General features: G+C 36.5%; 4 protein-coding genes across 7 annotated transcripts; 3 read left to right on the top strand and 1 right to left on the bottom strand.

Moving 5' to 3' along the window:
* Positions 1 to 1,118: 1,118 nt before the first annotated feature.
* On the top strand, positions 1,119 to 2,828 carry c8h22orf15 (chromosome 8 C22orf15 homolog; the record flags this gene model as incomplete). The annotated part of the gene is made up of 5 exons (XM_079468125.1): positions 1,119 to 1,492; positions 1,741 to 1,827; positions 2,225 to 2,347; positions 2,431 to 2,490; positions 2,698 to 2,828. Exons 1-5 carry the CDS (start codon positions 1,468 to 1,470, stop codon positions 2,826 to 2,828), a joined length of 426 nt encoding a protein of 141 aa, XP_079324251.1. The 5' UTR covers positions 1,119 to 1,467.
* A 1,387-nt stretch (positions 2,829 to 4,215) lies between these two features.
* On the top strand, positions 4,216 to 11,741 carry upb1 (ureidopropionase, beta). Its single transcript, XM_079468487.1, has 10 exons — positions 4,216 to 4,530; positions 5,280 to 5,451; positions 5,660 to 5,747; positions 7,094 to 7,188; positions 7,991 to 8,152; positions 9,114 to 9,283; positions 9,356 to 9,437; positions 10,036 to 10,078; positions 11,142 to 11,296; positions 11,412 to 11,741. The coding sequence occupies exons 1-10, from the start codon at positions 4,427 to 4,429 to the stop codon at positions 11,493 to 11,495; spliced, it is 1,155 nt and encodes a 384-aa protein (XP_079324613.1). The 5' UTR covers positions 4,216 to 4,426; the 3' UTR covers positions 11,496 to 11,741.
* gucd1 (guanylyl cyclase domain containing 1) lies at positions 11,552 to 16,039 on the bottom strand. Of its 4 annotated transcripts, none has more exons than XM_079468491.1 (6): positions 15,706 to 16,016; positions 15,198 to 15,279; positions 14,821 to 14,986; positions 14,096 to 14,187; positions 13,779 to 14,020; positions 11,552 to 13,048 (listed from the first exon to the last, which is right to left on the bottom strand). In XM_079468491.1, exons 1-6 carry the CDS (start codon positions 15,710 to 15,712, stop codon positions 12,957 to 12,959), a joined length of 681 nt encoding a protein of 226 aa, XP_079324617.1. In that variant the 5' UTR covers positions 15,713 to 16,016; the 3' UTR covers positions 11,552 to 12,956. The 4 variants fall into 4 exon arrangements, with proteins under 4 accessions (XP_079324617.1, XP_079324616.1, XP_079324614.1 ...); XM_079468490.1 differs by having other exon boundaries at positions 11,559 to 13,048; positions 15,198 to 15,306; positions 15,706 to 16,039; XM_079468488.1 differs by having other exon boundaries at positions 11,665 to 13,048; positions 13,765 to 14,020; positions 15,198 to 15,306; positions 15,706 to 15,957.
* A 352-nt stretch (positions 16,040 to 16,391) lies between these two features.
* snrpd3 (small nuclear ribonucleoprotein D3 polypeptide) lies at positions 16,392 to 17,886 on the top strand. Its single transcript, XM_079467806.1, has 4 exons — positions 16,392 to 16,433; positions 16,693 to 16,838; positions 17,407 to 17,599; positions 17,683 to 17,886. The coding sequence occupies exons 2-4, from the start codon at positions 16,713 to 16,715 to the stop codon at positions 17,745 to 17,747; spliced, it is 384 nt and encodes a 127-aa protein (XP_079323932.1). The 5' UTR covers positions 16,392 to 16,433; positions 16,693 to 16,712; the 3' UTR covers positions 17,748 to 17,886.
* The last annotated feature ends 22 nt before the right edge of the window (positions 17,887 to 17,908 follow it).

Below are 17,908 nucleotides of genomic sequence, written 5' to 3'. Positions count from 1 at the left end.
CTCAGTGAGGTACATTCTCGTTGACACAACTGATGACGGGAACAATAAATGCCATTTGTGCGATATCCCTCTCAGTCAACGTCAAACAAATCTGCTCTAGTATATACTGTGAAAGTGACGTTTGTTTCACGGTGAAAGAGATCAATCCTTGTATGTAGAAACATGGTACGCCACACATTTAGCTTTTATTGAGGGTGGAAAAGCTCAGCAAACAAGCTGATTGGTTTAATCTTTGACATAAAGGTTGTAGAGGGCTTCATATCACATGTAAAGTTGGGAAAAATATCTGTTGATGAAGCTGATGATGTTTGCACACCGATAACATTTTTCTGGAAAGGCAATGGGGAGCGTTGCATTCTGAGGAGTGTAGAAAAACGAATGGCTGAAATCTGAAGCTTATTCCTGTGTTGTCATGGAGTTCCTGTCTGTTTTGTAAGAGCTGTCACTGCCCAGATTGGGTATCAGCCTTTTATGTCATAAAATAACATAGAAGGGAATATACAATGCCAACACAATATATAGTATATACACCATAATGAACATAAAGTATTTTGCTCCAGGGGCTACTGTTCAATAATGTCATTAGCCGAAAATACATTGTGTGGGTCAAAATTAATCTCGACCATATATCGTCCTATCCTTACAAACCAAACATCTATGGAAAGCTTATTTCTTTCAGCTTTGAGATGATGCCAAAATCTAAATTTCGTATAATCAACCATTAAGACATGTTGAGCAGTCACATATATATACTGCATATATATAAGTTGTTTTCATAACTTTGAAAAAAGCTAAATGGCTAGGAAATGTTACAGGATAAATAATAACAGTAGTTATGTAAAATATTACATATATAAATTCATTTAAAATAATAATTTAAATGAAATATATTTAACACGCAACGTTTAACATGCAAATGTGACATGTTCCAGATGAGACCTTGTTCAAATTAAAGAACCTGTCTATCTGTGTACTGACTCCATGGAGACAAATAAGACCAGTCTGCTCCATAAACAACAGGCCCTTTTCTAATCTCCTTTCAAGGGTAGTGAAGAGAGAGAGAGAGAGAGAGAGAGAGAGAGAGAGAGAGAGAGAGAAACAAAACATAAGTAGGCTACAGAGTAAAAAAATCGTTTGCCTGGGTAATATGGTGATGTTTGTGTAATGGAAATTCTAGGCCAGGAAGGAAAGTTCATCTGTAGTTCAATGGTGGCACATTAGGATAAAATGCCCATCGGTTTACTTGAGTCTCTTAATAGTCTGGCTATTAAATTCACTACTGCAGTACTCTTCATTCCTCATAAAACAGGGCTTTGTCTCTAGGTATGGCTGTAGTCAACAACATTTAACTGCGTTTTATTTCGGCTCTGTCTGAACAGACCAGGTTCATTACCGCCAAGCTGCTGTGAGAGCATTGTGCGATTTAGCTGAAATCTTATCAGCGAAGTGAATATTCATCGCGTCGAGATGTTTGTGACTGTGATGTTGGATGGTAAATGTGTGGTACAAAACTTTTATAATGTTGTTTAACCTTTTGTAAAATCATTTTGTAAAACTTTGTTAAAAAAGTATTTTGGTCTTTAAGTATATTACTAGCCTACGGTTTATTAGTTTATTAGTACGGTTTGTTGGTCTAAACGTTTCATTATTTTGAGAAGATTTATGTTTAAAATGTCTTAAATTGGTTTGCTTAAAAGGTTTTCAGCGCTGTAAAATTTCCTTATGTACTTTTTTCCACAGAGGGACGGGAGCAGCTTTTGAACCTAAATTGCTGGATTATAAACTTTGTCCAATGTCTTAAAGAGAAATGCGGTCTGGATCTGGAAGGTAAATAAAATTTATTTATATTTTTTCAGTATAAAATGTATTTCAAAAACAAGAACTAGATTTTTGAAAAAATTTTGCTTGCTTGCAAAACTAATTATCATGATCATGATGCTAGGGGGAGGTGGATGGTTGTCAGGGTGTTGCTATGCGGTTGCTGAGATGCTCTGGGGGGTTTCTTACTAGCTTAAGATAAATAAAAAGTTATATTATATTTAACAAAGTAACAGTACGATGCTTGATACTGTATATCTGATTATGATTTACTTCTATACTTAGATGAGCAAAAGTTGTAGTGACGTCTCACTCAGGAAACACCACTTCAAATACACAATTATTAACTTAATGTAGAACCACAAAGCTTTGTGTATCGATCTAAACCAAGAGCTTTTCTCTGTAGAGAGTGTGGATTTGATGGACAGGGATGGTAAGCTGATGAACCTCACAGAAAGAGCGCAGAGCACTGACCTTGTCAACAGTGTGCTGAAGGAGAGAGAAACTTATATTCCAGTACGCGTGTCATGTGAGTTTTCATGTTCATTCATTAAAAGCAACTAGGAATTGAGTCAAATGAGTAAAGTCATTCACACACAGTCTCTTTGGCAGGTGCAGGAAGTGAAGGACCTAAATATTCTGCAATCTTTGAATATAACCCTGAGCTAGCAGGCAATGCATTTATAAATTATTATTAATAAGGAACTGACAATAGTGTCTTTCAGCACAAAACAGTGCTTGTTGTTCAGTTTTTCTAAACTTTTTCAATCCAGCCATTAAAAATGTTATAATGCTTTACAACATATTACACACACAATGTCTTAATATGTTAGCTGTTGTCACTCCCTGTAATGCAGTCTTTGTTTCTGCTCACTTTAGAGGTCCTCAGAAAACTGTCAAATCCTTCAAAGGAACGAGACAAAAGGGGCGGGGCATCAAAGAAGGGAGGAGTCAGTCAAAGCCGCATTAAAGCTGCTGTCAGAAAGAGCATGGCAATTCCTAAGAGCTGAAAATAATATACTTATACTCTCTTTCATTGTTTTACAACATTGAAACATTTTTGTATACAATTCATTTAATTCCTTTTTCCCCACAACGCACAATGGCAAAATAAACTCTTTGACACATCTTTAATCACACGTTTGTTGTTGTGCAATATATTGGGTTATCCCAACTGCTATCCCCACTGTGATGATTTTAAACTGACTTATACATCGATTTTTATAATGGGAAGTACATTTGTCAATTAGAAGGCTAATAATAATAGGCTAATTATTATTATGTATTCATTTTTATTTTGTCTATTTCATTTAGTTCAATATTGAATCTTTTTTCAGTATGCCTAATGATGGGCTATTATTTGGAGTTAACTAATCTTTGTTGTTGGGGCTTAAACTACTTCATTGAGATTACGAAATTACGTTATTCACAAAGTCTAGACCATTAAAAGATGGACAGAGTTTGAAATATATAGGCAAATTTTAAACGACCACGTTCCCATAATTACCACATTAAATTGGTAGTTTCACGTAGGGGAAACTGGGGACGGTTGCAACACTTTTTGTATTTCCTCCAGTTTGTCAGAGACTGTTTTTAGTAGAAAGACAAAATTGTAATATGCTAAATCCACATCTGTCAGCTACCCATCTACACACGTATGTAATAAATGTAATAAAAAATATACCATAACATAATTTCGCAATTTCTTAACGTTATAAGTGAACAAGCATGAGTCTTTAAAAAGTTAAACTGGCCAAATATAAAAAAAGATACTGAAAATGTAGCCTGCTGAAATACACAGACTGAACTGTGTTGTTTGTTTGTGTGTCTGAACAGTTGTATTGATTGTTTAAACACTAAATTGGAAAATAAATTTCAATTAATGAGTACCATGCTAAATGTTTATTATTTAGTATTGTTATTAATATTGTTGTTTTATTATTAATATTGTTGTTTTTAAATTGTTATGGCAATAGGCAATGTTATTAATGTAGGCTACATTGTGGTCTAGTCTGACTGTATATACTATAAAAGGTGGTTATTGAAAGAGTTCCATACAATGTGAATTATATTATGCTAATATATGACACATTTTTACACCAGTGTTGTCATAAGGGACAGTTGCACTGGCAGCCATAAAATAAATTGCTGTTCTATAGACACAATAGCTTTGACACTTGCTATGCCTTTTAGAAGCTAAGAAAACACTGGTTTAAATGATATAAATGTATAATGTTTCACACAAACAATCCAGAAAGTAAGAGAAAAAGTCTGAGCATTAAAAAAAATACTTTTTCATCTTGAAAGTTGGTTTTGCTAGAAGGAATGGTCAGAATTTTTTCCAGAAGGGTGCTAAGATTATACTGAATCTAGTCCGTCCTGTCACACCTTTGACCTGAATACCCATTGGCTGCTGGCTTTGTAACATATGAAACAACCAACGGTAGACTATAGACCAGAGACCCCTTGAACTCTTACTCATGTTCAGATTGCATAAGAACTAGAAAGGCAGAGTTGAAAATGTGCTGGTTAAACTGTAATGTGAAGGGGAGTAGAAGCGTCCATTCGTCCTGCAACCTGAGCGCAAGACATACGACGATAGCGCAAAATGTCTGGACAAGAGTTTGAATCTCTAGAGGAAATACTGGAAGCGCATTTACCTGAGGCAGAGCTCAAAGACGTCAAGAGACTGCTGTTTGGAAAAGAGCTGAAGTAAGTTACGGACTGTTCACTTTCACGTCAACGATACAACTACAAATCACAGGCTTCCAATGTAACATGAATGAGACGGTGCCAACGCACAATTCCTCTGACGTTAATTTGATCAATATGCTACATTGAAACAACAGGCTATTCAGAGTTGGCAAACTTCGACCAGTAAAAAGGTTTTCAGTAGATTTTTTTAAACGATCGTAACCCCTGAAATTGCTCATGTTAGTAAAAGTGTAACTGAGTAATTTTTTGGTGGATAGACTTTGACCATAAGAACGTCACTCACCTGGACTTGTGGGTTTAAAATTTCACAAAATGTATATGCCTAGACATGCTCGACTGTATTTGTAAACTATTTTTGTTTCATTGTCTCCAACCCCTGCTAAAATCAATAGAAACAGTTATAAACAATGAATCAAATTTGTTTTAGGACGTATTCCAGTAGGGGTCCCATCGGCCAGATAACATAGAGACCATCAGATATCAATGGAGTTTCTATTTAAATCCAATGCAATTGCCATCATAACCATTAACTCCATTAGAATGTCTGTAATGATTTATGTTGTTTTTTCACAAAACAACACAATCATTTATGTTGATATAACAGTGGAATGGTGTTCCTAACAACACCCTGAAGTTCAAGTAAACATTTTAACATATTTTTACATATTTGTTTGACTTTTCATATTGCTTAACAGTACATCAGCTTGTGTCAGTTAAAAACATTACATTTCTTATGTGCTTTTCAGGAAGCTGAACCTTCCCCAGCGTGCAATAGATGCAGCATCGGATAAAGAGTTTGATCTGAAGGGTTATGTGTTTGAAGCTATGCCAGAGCAACTCAGACCACCCAGGACTGTCCGCCTGGGACTCATTCAAAACAACATAGTCCTACCCACTGATGCTCCTGTGCTTGAACAGGTGAGTTCTAGCTTAGAGCAATTCAATAAAGGTCTTACTCCCAAGTTCAAGATTGATTTACAGTAGGGTACATGTTACTGTCCTGTCCTGGCCCATGCGTATATTTCATAAAGGTTCTTAGACAAATTCCCATTATGCATCAGACTAATCTGAATATTCTGCACTATTTCTATATCTTGACTTTAAAGTCTAAAATTTGTTATCATAGATCACAGCCCTGCACAAGCGAGTTGGTGACATGGTAGAGGTGGCGGCTATGTGTGGTGTCAACATTGTGTGCTTCCAGGAATGCTGGAGTGAGTATGCAAACCCATGCACAATAAACCAGCTTTATGACTTTCTCAAAATATGCATTTGAAATGTGCAGTTTTTAACGTAAATATCTATGTGTTAAATAAGAGATTATATTTATTTATTTTATTTGTGAGGCTGCTGTTGCTGTTTTTTGTCTTAAATCAGTGAGATCACACCCAAGGCAGTGTTCACAAGCACCACATTACACCACAAACCATATCTTCCTTAAAATCTGTTTACTACACTAATCCTATCACATGCTGAAACAGGAATGAATAAAATAGGGGTGTCAAACTGAATGTTTGTGTTTATATAATATATGTTAATTATATAAATACACCAACATACATGCATATATTTAAGAAATACGTGTAATATTTACATTTATACATAATATAAATTATATCTAAATGTATGTATATTTATTTACCTACTGTATTGTATAAAAGTGAAATAATATGTCTATTTTTAACTAATCACCATTGTATTTATCCACCAATATATTATTAGGTATGTAGCCCATTTAATATGAAGCCATAAAAGCTGCCAATACATAATCATTATTAAATAATTATAGAGTTCATTATATATTTATTAATAAGGTATATGGTTTATTTTTAAGATCTTCCCAAGTCGTACTGCAGTATTGTTTTTTATTCAGCTGCTTGTTGTAAACGGTTTCCTGCTGTCTTCAATGCCATTACTGAGCCTATTAATGAACACTGTACAATAATTGTAAGACATCTTGACCTCCGATGATGTAACATGCTCGTGAAGACATCAGCAGAATCTGCTTTACATCAGCAGAGCGTTGCTACGGGGCTGTGCTGACGAACTTTAAGCGGTTCTCGCAGTTTCTCTGTTTGTGTTGGCTGTGGGGATGCGTGCTGATGAAACAGAGTCTCATGCCTCAATTATAAACTCTCTTTGCATCCCAAACGTCATACGAGTCCCTGTTGGACCCAGTGGGTCCAATCGCCCAAGCTTGAACCCCCTTAAGCGCCACCCCCCGTAAACCCTCGACCCCTCGGAATCTCAACGCTTGTGTTATGACTTCCTGTGTTTCCATGCAAATATATGTTGCATGTTTGCTTTGATAGTCATTTGTTAATGCCATATAAACAAGAATAGTTTTACCCTGCTCTAAACAAAACAAAAGAAGACAAATAAGTCCACAAACATGCATGCTGACTTCCTCATCCTCCTATTTAGCAAATAAATCAGTTTTATTGGACACCCAAAGTCAATTTTTAGATATTGCACTGACGTAAACAAACATTAAATCTTTGAAAATGAAATCAAGAAGTATCATTTCCTTTCACGTCTGTTCTTTGTCCTCCATCCGTAGCTATGCCTTTTGCTTTATGTACACGAGAGAAGGAACCCTGGACAGAATTTGCAGAATCAGCCGAGGATGGGCTTACTACCCGCTTTTGTATACAGGTAGGAAGTTAGAATCTGGATGAATGGATGTCCCCATCATTTTTTTATTGAAAGGAATTTGATTCATTTAAAAAATGTTAAGCTTTGTTTGTACACTAGTATTATTAATAACTCTAAGACGTTTGGTTTAAGCACAATTAATTTTAATATTATTATTAAATTATAAAAATAAAACATTATAAAATAAAATATCTATTTTATAGAAAACATAATATAAAAAATATATTTGAATTACATATTAAAAAATATATATGTTTTAAACATGGGTACCCCAAATATTTATCTGTTCACCCCACAAATTCAAGAGGAGGTCGTATTTCCATTAGCATGGAATTATTCTGTTCCCCTGTGAATTCATTTATGAATGTCCCAGTATATTGTGAAGTTAGCTACAAGTTTGTCTTAACTACATGTAGTACTGTGCAGCTGCTGTGAGATTTGTGATTTGTTAATGGAAATAGCAGGAGGTTAATTCCAGAGAGGGGAATAGGACATACTGACCATAGCATGAGCCACAAACCGATGAGCAATGCTGCATGTTATTGTGACATCTTCTGACACACATCTCTGCATAAGGAAATAGTTGTTCACTGTCTGTTTACAGATGGAGCACATCTATCATTTGACGAAAACGTCAGACGATTAAATGTTTAGCACAAATCACTACTATTACTATTACTGTCTTTCTGGAAATTGCCCTGTAAACACACAATGTTTCCATTTAATTGATCTTATCATGCAGCTTGCTTGTAACAGCCTAGTTGTTCCACAGAGGCAATTACATTAATGTTCATGTTTTTAGCTGGCCAAAAAATACAACATGGTGCTGGTGTCTCCCATTTTGGAGAGGGATGAGGTTCATGGTGGAACGTTGTGGAACACAACGGTGGTGGTGTCCAATAATGGCAATGTTCTGGGCAAATCACGGAAGAACCACATTCCCCGCGTGGGAGATTTCAATGAGGTCAGTATCAAATAACACAGCTACAGTGTCATGCTGTATTTTAATAGTAACACTGCAAAAAACTAAATCAGAGGTCAACTCAAAATGTCTTGACTTGTTGCATTGCATTGAATCTGAAAATGTCAATAGCTTAGTTGAGGTTTCATAATATGTATCTGGTAGCTGTACTGTCTTTTTAATAGCTGTTTGTAAAATGTAAAACTTTTTTTTACATAATATAACCACTAATGTAGTGTTTGAGGGGATTATGTGTTGTGCTGGTGTAATGTTTATAAATGTATCTGGCGATGTGATATATATAACAACAAAAACTAAATAATATTTAACTTGTCGGACATAAAAGTGTCCAAACTGTGCGTGTGTCTAAACTACATTATCTCTGGCCACTTTAAGTGGTTGAGAGGGGTTTATTTGTTCCCTGCCGGGCTGTTTATCAGTTACATGTTTTCTCTTTGATCCATTTCACACTGTAACAATGTTCATTAAACTAATCTCTAATACAGGAAATGTGCCCACTCCGTTTTCCTGGAAAACAAGCCCTAGTACTACCTGTAGAAACCAGATGGCACACACATACACACAGATTTATTCTCATGCATTCAAAATATTAAAATGACATTTTTATGCATTCATGTTGATTGCATTATGCATTCAAGGTTTCCATTTGAAGAACACCACAGTGACACTATGAAAAGACCATCCTAGGCCTTATTGCATGAACTTCAATGCTGGTTTATGTTTGTTTGGTGCTGGTCTAACCAAATTACAAATAAAAAGAGTAATTATTGAAAAATATGTAACTTTTGTTTTTAATTAATATAAACCCTAAGCTTTTTGTGTTTTATAATTTAATGATTTAAATAATTAAATGAAAGAAATGATATATATTGCAATTTATCACATTTGCATAAATAATTTGTTAAACTGATGCGGTTTCCTTCCTTCCTGTTTCCTTAAACAGTCGACATATTACATGGAAGGAAACACAGGCCACCGTGTATTCCAGACACAGTTTGGAAAGATTGCTGTTAACATCTGCTTCGGTCGACATCACCCTCTTAACTGGTTAATGTACAGCATGCATGGGGCAGAGATCATCTTTAACCCTGCAGCTACGGTTGGAGCACTCAGGTATCAGGTTGTACTCTTCTCATAGGAATAACACTGGCCCGTATTCCTCATACATATGCAAGTGTGTTACAGTGAACCAATGTGGCCGATCGAGGCTAGAAACGCTGCCATTGCCAACCACTGCTTCACCTGTGCCATCAATCGCGTGGGCACGGTATGTTTCACATGTTCTTTAAAAACTGCACATAAAGTGCAAACTAACTGTGTATGAGAATGTTTAAGATTCTCAAGACTTATTATCGAGAAACATGCTTACCAAGACGTCCCAGGACATTTCCTGCTTGTCGAGACTTTAAAACATGCTTACTAAGACGTCCCAGGACATTTCCTGCTTGTCCCAACCATGCTCTGTTTATACTGATCGTATCACAACCACAGCTTAAGTAAAATGGACATATCAGATAAATGATCTAATATAATTAGAGACGCACATGCAAATAATTTAAAAAGGATTATATGCCAAACTACAAATAATGTTACACAGATGCAGAAACAAGATCACACAAGTTTTTTTTGTTTAGTGGAGTCTGGTCTCTGTTAATGGTTATTATGTCTTAAGAGGGATGACTTGTATTCTCAAAGGTAGATACAGTAAACCTATTATCTTTAAATTGGTTTAAATGGAGGTTGTTTCTACAATTTGTTATGCAAGTTCCACATGTCTCGGGATTAGATGTGTTTTCTGCTGCCCTCTGCTGCTGTTTCTGAGTTACGCATTTGTCACTGGGCCTTGATGTCGCTCTCTTTTCTAGGAGTATTTCAAGAATGAGTTTACATCTGGGGATGGAAAAAAAGGTAGTTATGTTTTTAATTCATGTGTGCATGTTGCGTTTGTGTTTATTTTCTTCGTGCTTGTATGTGTAACATATGTTCGATCCCAGGGATTGCACATACTCAGAAACCAATGTATAGTATAATGTAAGTCGCTTTGGATAAAAGTGTCTGTCAAATGCATGAATGTAAATGTAACATGAGTTCCTTTACACATGGTACATGAATTTGCCTGGCTCTTTCCCAGAGTTCAGTGTCTCGTACTGACAAGATCACCGTATCTGTCGGTCAGTCTAGCATCTTTATGATTGACAAAAGAATTGGCAAATACAGGCGACAATGTACGGAGGTGTCGTGTTCCTAACGTTTGAGTCAGTGCCCTGGTCTCCCTTTCAACATTCATTATTATTGCATAAGCCTTCAAAGTGAATAGGAAGTTCCCTCTCCTGTTTTACATGCGCAACTGGTAACATGACCTGTGTCACACAGGCTCACAAACACGTCTGGGGACACTTCCCATGAATAGGGTAGAAAAAGTGAGAAAACAGCAACTTACATGGCATCTCACATTTTAGTTCAAAGGATCCAAATTATGTTACTTTGAGTCCCAGCTTTAAAAATGTGGGAAAAGCACACATCGAAATATTTTTGTTTTGGTGTCGAAAGCTGGAAAATAAACAGTTTTTCTACAATGAAACTTAACCACCACCTGATTATGGGGTGGACTAGTTACTTTACAGCATAGTTTAATTGTTACTAATCAAAAGCTCTTATAGTTATAAGAATAGTTCACCCCAAAATTCTTTATTTGCTCACAGTAAACTCATTCCAAACCTTTCTTTCTTAAGCAGAACACCAAAGATATTTTGGTAAAATAATTTTGCACCGACACAAAACCAAGGAGACATTTCTCAAAATATCTTCTTTTGTGTTGAGTCACATTCAGATTTTGAACGACATGACAATGAATACAATATTTTAGTTTTTTTGGGTGAACTATCCCTTTAACTTTCCTTCTAATGATTAGGGGATAGTGCTGGGCAGCAGTTTATTTCACCTTTGACTTTCTTTTGGTATATGTCTACAGCACATCATGACTTTGGTCACTTCTATGGCTCCAGCTATGTAGCAGCACCAGACGGCAGCAGAACCCCAGGATTATCCAGAACACGTGATGGGCTGTTGGTTACAGAGCTGGACTTGAACCTCAATCGGCAAATCACAGACAAATGGAACTTCAAGGTAGGCAAAAATCAAGATAACATTTGTTGACAAACGTCTCATGTCCTGTGGATATTAAAACAGTACTAAATATATGTTTGTGAGGCATTTACATGTATGAATCATCTCTTCACAGATGACTGGGAGGTATGAAATGTATGCTGAGGAGCTCGCCAAAGCTGTTATGCATGACTTCAACCCCAATATTATTAAAGAGTGAGATTGTCCGAAAAGTATCAGAACCTGAACCACCAGCCTCTACATTTCTGAGCCTTTAGGAGAACCATACAATACTTATCTCTCTACTTTATTGTTTATCAAACAATATGAGTGCGTAATTGATGTATTTTACTATTTAATTTAAAGTCAATAACAGAAATATACATTTTAATTAAAATACTTTTGAACTTTTATTCATTTCATAAATGGACCTATATAATTCATAAAAAATAAAGTTTGCCATATTACTATTGCGTATGTTCATAAAAAAAACTGCACAAGCTGATATAACTGGACACCTGATCGTAAAAATCAAACGAGAACCCAAAGCAATATTTGAACCTGAATGATCAAAGATTAAATAACATCATTATGGCTGGTGGAACCCCATAGTGCAAGCATTTCATTCAGCAGCCAATTGAAAACATCAAAGCATGAATCATTTGAATTAGTGAGCACTCAAAGTGGGTTTACAGAACAGCAAAAGCCTTCACAGCACTGGATTCAATGCACTTCAAATGGAGCACAATTCTAATCTACAAAACACCTGATAAAAAACCCATATGACTAAGCTAAACGAAGTGTTCCTCTCTCTCGTAGAGGTGTTCATTTACAATGTGTGTACTATGAATACAACACAATAAATTAATTTGAATATCAAAACATAATTATTTACCATTTGCAACTCATGTTGCCAATACAGTGGTGCTGTGAGTGAGTTTGCGCGATGGAGGCGTCTTGTGTTCTTTATCAACATTTACAGTTCAGCCTGGGACACCTAAATCTCTTTTTACTAATCTACATGAGGTTATGGTAGATGTCCTGGTGATACTGATTTTGAGGAATAAAACCTGGAGAATTGAATCCAGACGAATTGCACCTATGAAACGTCCCTTTCCTGATTGAGGGATATAATTTAGCATACTGGATATAACACGTTACCTGAGTTACCGATAGTTAAAATCATTTACTAGATGTTCAAAGGAACAAAAAGGAAAATGTAAAACTAAATCCATTCAGTCCCGTGATTTCGCAATGTTACCCTGAACAAAACACAAAATGTCTGAATATCTTTACATGAATGAAAATCATTATATACACTTTTCTTCTACCTCTTACTGTGCAACAGTGGCAGAGACTATATTAATCAAATAAACTAAAAAATATTCACATCACAGTTATAACATGAGTTAGGCCTATATATACTAAGCACAAACTAAAAATAATTTCATCTCCCTTTCCTTTCTCTTAATGTTTCAGAAGCAGTCATTCAGTGGCCGATTTAGCACCATAGTAACGTTTGTTGCGATGCTATAGCTCTGATGAGTACCATAGCCAGAGGTGGCAAATACTATCAGCTATTGGCTAGCAGCTTTAGTAAGTGTTGGCAAAAATGCTACCCAGCCAACCACAGTGGATGGATAAGTGAGTTTGGAGTGCGAGTTCAGATGCTGCGAGAGACTCAGCTGTCTTTGTAGACAAATAAAATATCCTCATCCGTTCCGTAGCTTCTTCTGGCCTCCTCAAAGTTTTTAAAGCTTGTGCAGCACACACCTTTAAAAAAAAGACAGCATTATGTGAGCCACAATGTTATGTCAGTTTAATTGCATGTATTAAGACATTCTAAGGCTATGTTCACATTTGACAAAAGTTGAAAATGGCACTTTTAGTAAAAAAAAACAGCTTGCAGCGTTGTGGCTACAAATAGCAGCAAGCAATGTTCGGAGGCAGCATTATGCACGAAGGCAGCTCTAAAAAAACAGATTCAGAAAGGCTTCATAGGCAGCGTACAGATATGAACAGAGAGCATCTTTGCAACAACCAATCACATATTTAAAAACTGCAATACTAATTAGAAATGCAACCAAAAGTTATTGACAGTGAAAATTTTACTTTAATTTATACAAAATGTATTTCAACTAATTCAATTGCATTTCAACCGCAATTTTGATTACTTTTTTCCTTCTCCGCCAATGGCCTTTCTTGCATGCTGTTATGGAAGCGACAGGTCTCGCTACTTGCTTGCCATTGGTTAGCTTTGAAAAAGACAAGTTTCAATTTCAAAAGAGTTCAAGAGACGCTCTGAGCAGCCGAAAAAGACAACAGCGCTGGCATTTTAAAAAAGTGCTCAGGACCTTTTTGAAAAACACGGTTTACTCCATAGGATTATAATGTAAAACAGTAATATAATGTAGCAGCTTAAAAAAAGAAGTAAAATGTGAACATAGCCTAATAAAAACTTTTATCTTACAAAATAATCTATACACAACTTGTCGATACGTACGGTCCGAGTAGGCGGGATTGTTGTACAATATGCTGCCAGTTTTGCGGTTGAAGCCACACACCACTATGAAGTGACCCTGGTATTCTGGCTTCCTGCAGAAACACTTCTGACCCACAGGGAGGAAGCAGCAGTATTTGACAGGCGTGGAGCACAGCTCACATACTAAGACCACCGCATTCACCAACACTATGGCCACGTGTCCCTGCTCGAGGTGGTTCTGGATCTCCTGAACAGTAACAGAACTACCAAAGAGAAATCTGATATAAGCACGAGAATGTAAGAGGATGAACAATTAGATAAATGTAGAAAAGCCTCACCCTTTCTTTACTACAACTCCTTTGCCTTCTGCCTTCAGAAAGAGTTCATTTACCCTGTCCTCCTCAGTGTCAAAATGCTTTTTGTAGAAAGACTGACAAAGGAAAACGCAGGAAAAAACAATACAGATGTTTATTCAACACTCAAGTCAGGACCGATTTTTTCTAAAATAAATAAAGAACACATCGTAAAGAGACAGTTCACTGGAAAAGTCATCTATTCTCCATCATGTCATTGAAAAACTGATTATAATACATTCTTAAAGGGATACTTCCCCCAAAAATCAAAGTCAAAATTTACTCACCATTAGATTCTTCCTAACCTGTATACATTTCTTTGTTTTCCTGAACACACAGTAAGAAATGTCAGAGCTCACCCACCATTTACTGCCATAGTAGGGAAAATAAATACTATTGGAGTCAATGAGGAGTGAGATTTGACAATCTTTCAGATATCTTCCTGTGTGTTTAGCAGAAAAAAGAAATTTATACAGGTTTGGAACAATCTTTTTGGGAGAAGTATCCCTTTAAAGCAACACTCTAACAATGAAACAATGAGGTTGAGTTGGACTGACTGGTCAGGACTTGTTTAAAAGGACCTCAAAGGGACGGACAGTGTTATACATTTTTGGGAGCATCGATCTACAAATGACTATAAATAGATGACAGTGTGTTAAAATCAATGCAATGTTGTCTGTCAAGATCAGAAGAGCTGTGAACTCCTGTACCTGATTTCTGAAGCCCTTATCCACACCGAGCGTCTGCGTGCAGAAGCAATGCCGGACCCCCAGCTTACACATAAGATAAGCCAGGTCAATGGTCCACACGCTCTCTGTGAACTCTAAGTCTGAACATGCTCTCTGGAATTCCTCCTCACCTACCCGATGTAAATACCTGTCCACAAAACAAATATACAAGGATTTATAATTTAGGTCTATGAAAGGTTCACAAGGACAGAATATGCACACATTTTTCATATTCTCAAGGATGATTTGTCCAGTGTCACGGTGTCCAGAATTCTTTCAAATGGATAAACATGGTGAATAGAATTGCCGCTTTGTCAATAACAAGTGGTTCCAGTATTCTGTGTGGGTTGCATACTTACTCTAGTACCATTCTCGAACAGGCCAGGCCACAATCCCAGTGGTACTGCTGCCGGATGACCGGAACGTTTAACATCACATCATCTAAACAAAGCGAGGTCAAAAGTTTCGCTTGAAAAGACAGTGAAAGACAATGATGTCACTAGGCAGGTTTTCAACATAAGTAGGTTAACTAAGGATTTTACACAAATGATTATATATAAGAACATTATTAGATCTATCATGTGAACTACATTAAACCACTCTGCTGCATTAAGTGCTTTTATTCATATTCAATTATTCATGTTTGTGTGTCTATAAGACGTACAAGAGTGAATAACACTAAGATGATTCAAGCAGCATCTGAATAATACTGCCAATGGTACTGACCCTTTAATAGCGATATATGTCCGGGTTGTGTATTTTGTCTGTTCTTTACAACAGAGAATCGTGATACTCAATATAATACTATCTGGTTTTATCAAAACGTGATCTTACATTTAATGTCAATCCAATGTAATACAAACTCACCGGTCATGATGTAGTCAGTGGGTGTCAGCACTGTGTGATATCATGAAGGCTGCCTGTTAGCAGGGTTAGCCGGACAGCTGTTCCCCTTCTGCCCTCGACACCATAAACTCTACAAACTCTTCATGTCTCCTTCGCAAAAAAACTGTCGAGGGGCTGTTGACGAAGACGTGGTAAACAGCTTAAGAAAACTCGACTTGCTTTGCCCACGCCTTATCGTCATATCGTCAAGATGAATACTTCCTCGTTGTCAATGAACAGCAAACGTCGGCGCGTTGGTTAGCAGAAGCGAAATGACGCCATCTGTCGGGAGGAAAGAAAAATAACAATAATCTGCTTTTTTCATTGCATGCACTTGAACAGTCGTTTTATGCCTTTGCGATCGTAAGTAAATAAACGGTTGCCTATACTTACTGTTTATTTTACAATATGCCCAAAATCAAATTACATATTATATATCGAGGAATCCGTTCGAACCTTTTACTCCGGTGAATACCAAGCATATGAAAAAACATAATACTTGCCGTATATTTCTTTTCAGTTTAAGAAATGATTCGACGGATGTCAACTAGGGAATTTGACTAACGTTTTATTAAAAACAGTAATAATCGTATAAATGCTTTCAGCCAGGCCGATAGGTGGCAGCACATGTCTTTCGTACTATAAATTTCCCCGGAAATTCCCATGAACACCAGCGACAGAGTGTTTTTGGACGACCGGTGAACGTTTGGGTACGTTTAAATGTATTATTTCTAGTTTACTGATTAATCCTCTTGGTAAGCACATTTACTGTGCGATATATATATTTATTTGCTGTATTTGTTTAAAGCAAATATCTGAAGGTATTCGTGGTTTTGTTATCAATATATGGGAAACGTGTTTCTGTTTGGCTTGGCTTTTACCTCATTGCAATTCAGGGATGTACCATGTATGAGAATACATTATCTCCTTTATGGAACAATAACCTAATCAATTTGTTTTATATTAAAGTATACAGATTGCTTTTAAAGATGTCGATTGGGGTGCCCATAAAAGTCCTTCATGAAGCAGAGGGGCATGTTGTCACTTGTGAAACCAACACTGGGGAGGTTTACAGAGGAAAACTGATCGAAGCTGAAGACAACATGAACTGCCAGGTATTCAAATTTGTCCAAAATTACTTAACGATATACAGTTTTTTTTTTGAAGACACCTTTAATTTTCCGTTATAGAGGTGGAGAATAAACGCTGATGTTTTGTCTTGGCAAATAAGTGAATTATGCTTATTTTAATGGAACGGTTGACCCAAGAATGAAAATTTGGTCTTTGTGTACTCACTGCGTGAGTTCCAAATCTGTATATATCTGTTTTGATGAACATCAAGAAAAATATTTGGAAGAATGCTTGTAACTAAATGATTCTTGGCCAACATTGACCATCACAGTAGGAAAAATACGTTTCTTTGTTCTGTTGAACATAAAATATATATAATATATTTTGAAGAATGTAGGAAAGTAAATGCTTCTGACAAATATTTCTACTATGGTGTCCAAGAAATGTTTGGTTACAAGCATTCTTCCAAATATCCTTCTGTGTTCATTAGAAGATTTTTATAGATTTGGAACAACTCAAGGCTCAGTTAATGATGACTGAATTAGAATTTTTTTGTTGCATTGGATTACATGGATTATTAAAGTTGCATGTGTCCTTCACTTATCTCTCCAGATGGCAAACATTACGGTCACGTACCGGGATGGCCGTGTAGCTCAGCTGGAGCAGGTGTATATTCGCGGAAGTAAGATTAGGTTTCTCATCTTGCCGGATATGCTCAAAAATGCTCCGATGTTAAAGAGTATGAAGAACAAAAATCAGGCAGCTGGTGCTGGTCGGGGAAAAGCGGCTATTCTCAAAGCTCAAGGTTTGTTTGAATTCAGTGTTTTAAGGTAACGCTATAAAGTGTATACTGTGACTGAACTAACATATTAATTCATGTACTTTCAGTGGCTGCCAGAGGCCGTGGACGTGGAGGCCCGGGACGAGGCAATATATTCCAGAAGAGACGCTAGTTTTATGTTTAGCCTTTTTTTTTCTAATGTTAATTGTCATGCTTGGGGAAATAAATGGGTGTTTTTACAATTTTACAATGATTCTTTGAGTCTTTTTAATCTTAAAGGATGTATTTAATAGGGTTGACAATCCGTCTTGCTAAATGTGCATTGTCCACATC

Source organism: Barbatula barbatula (genome assembly GCF_947034865.1).
Source record: "Barbatula barbatula genome assembly, chromosome: 11".
Lineage (NCBI taxonomy): Eukaryota > Metazoa > Chordata > Actinopteri > Cypriniformes > Nemacheilidae > Barbatula > Barbatula barbatula.
This window is presented reverse-complemented; position numbering and strand designations above follow the sequence as displayed.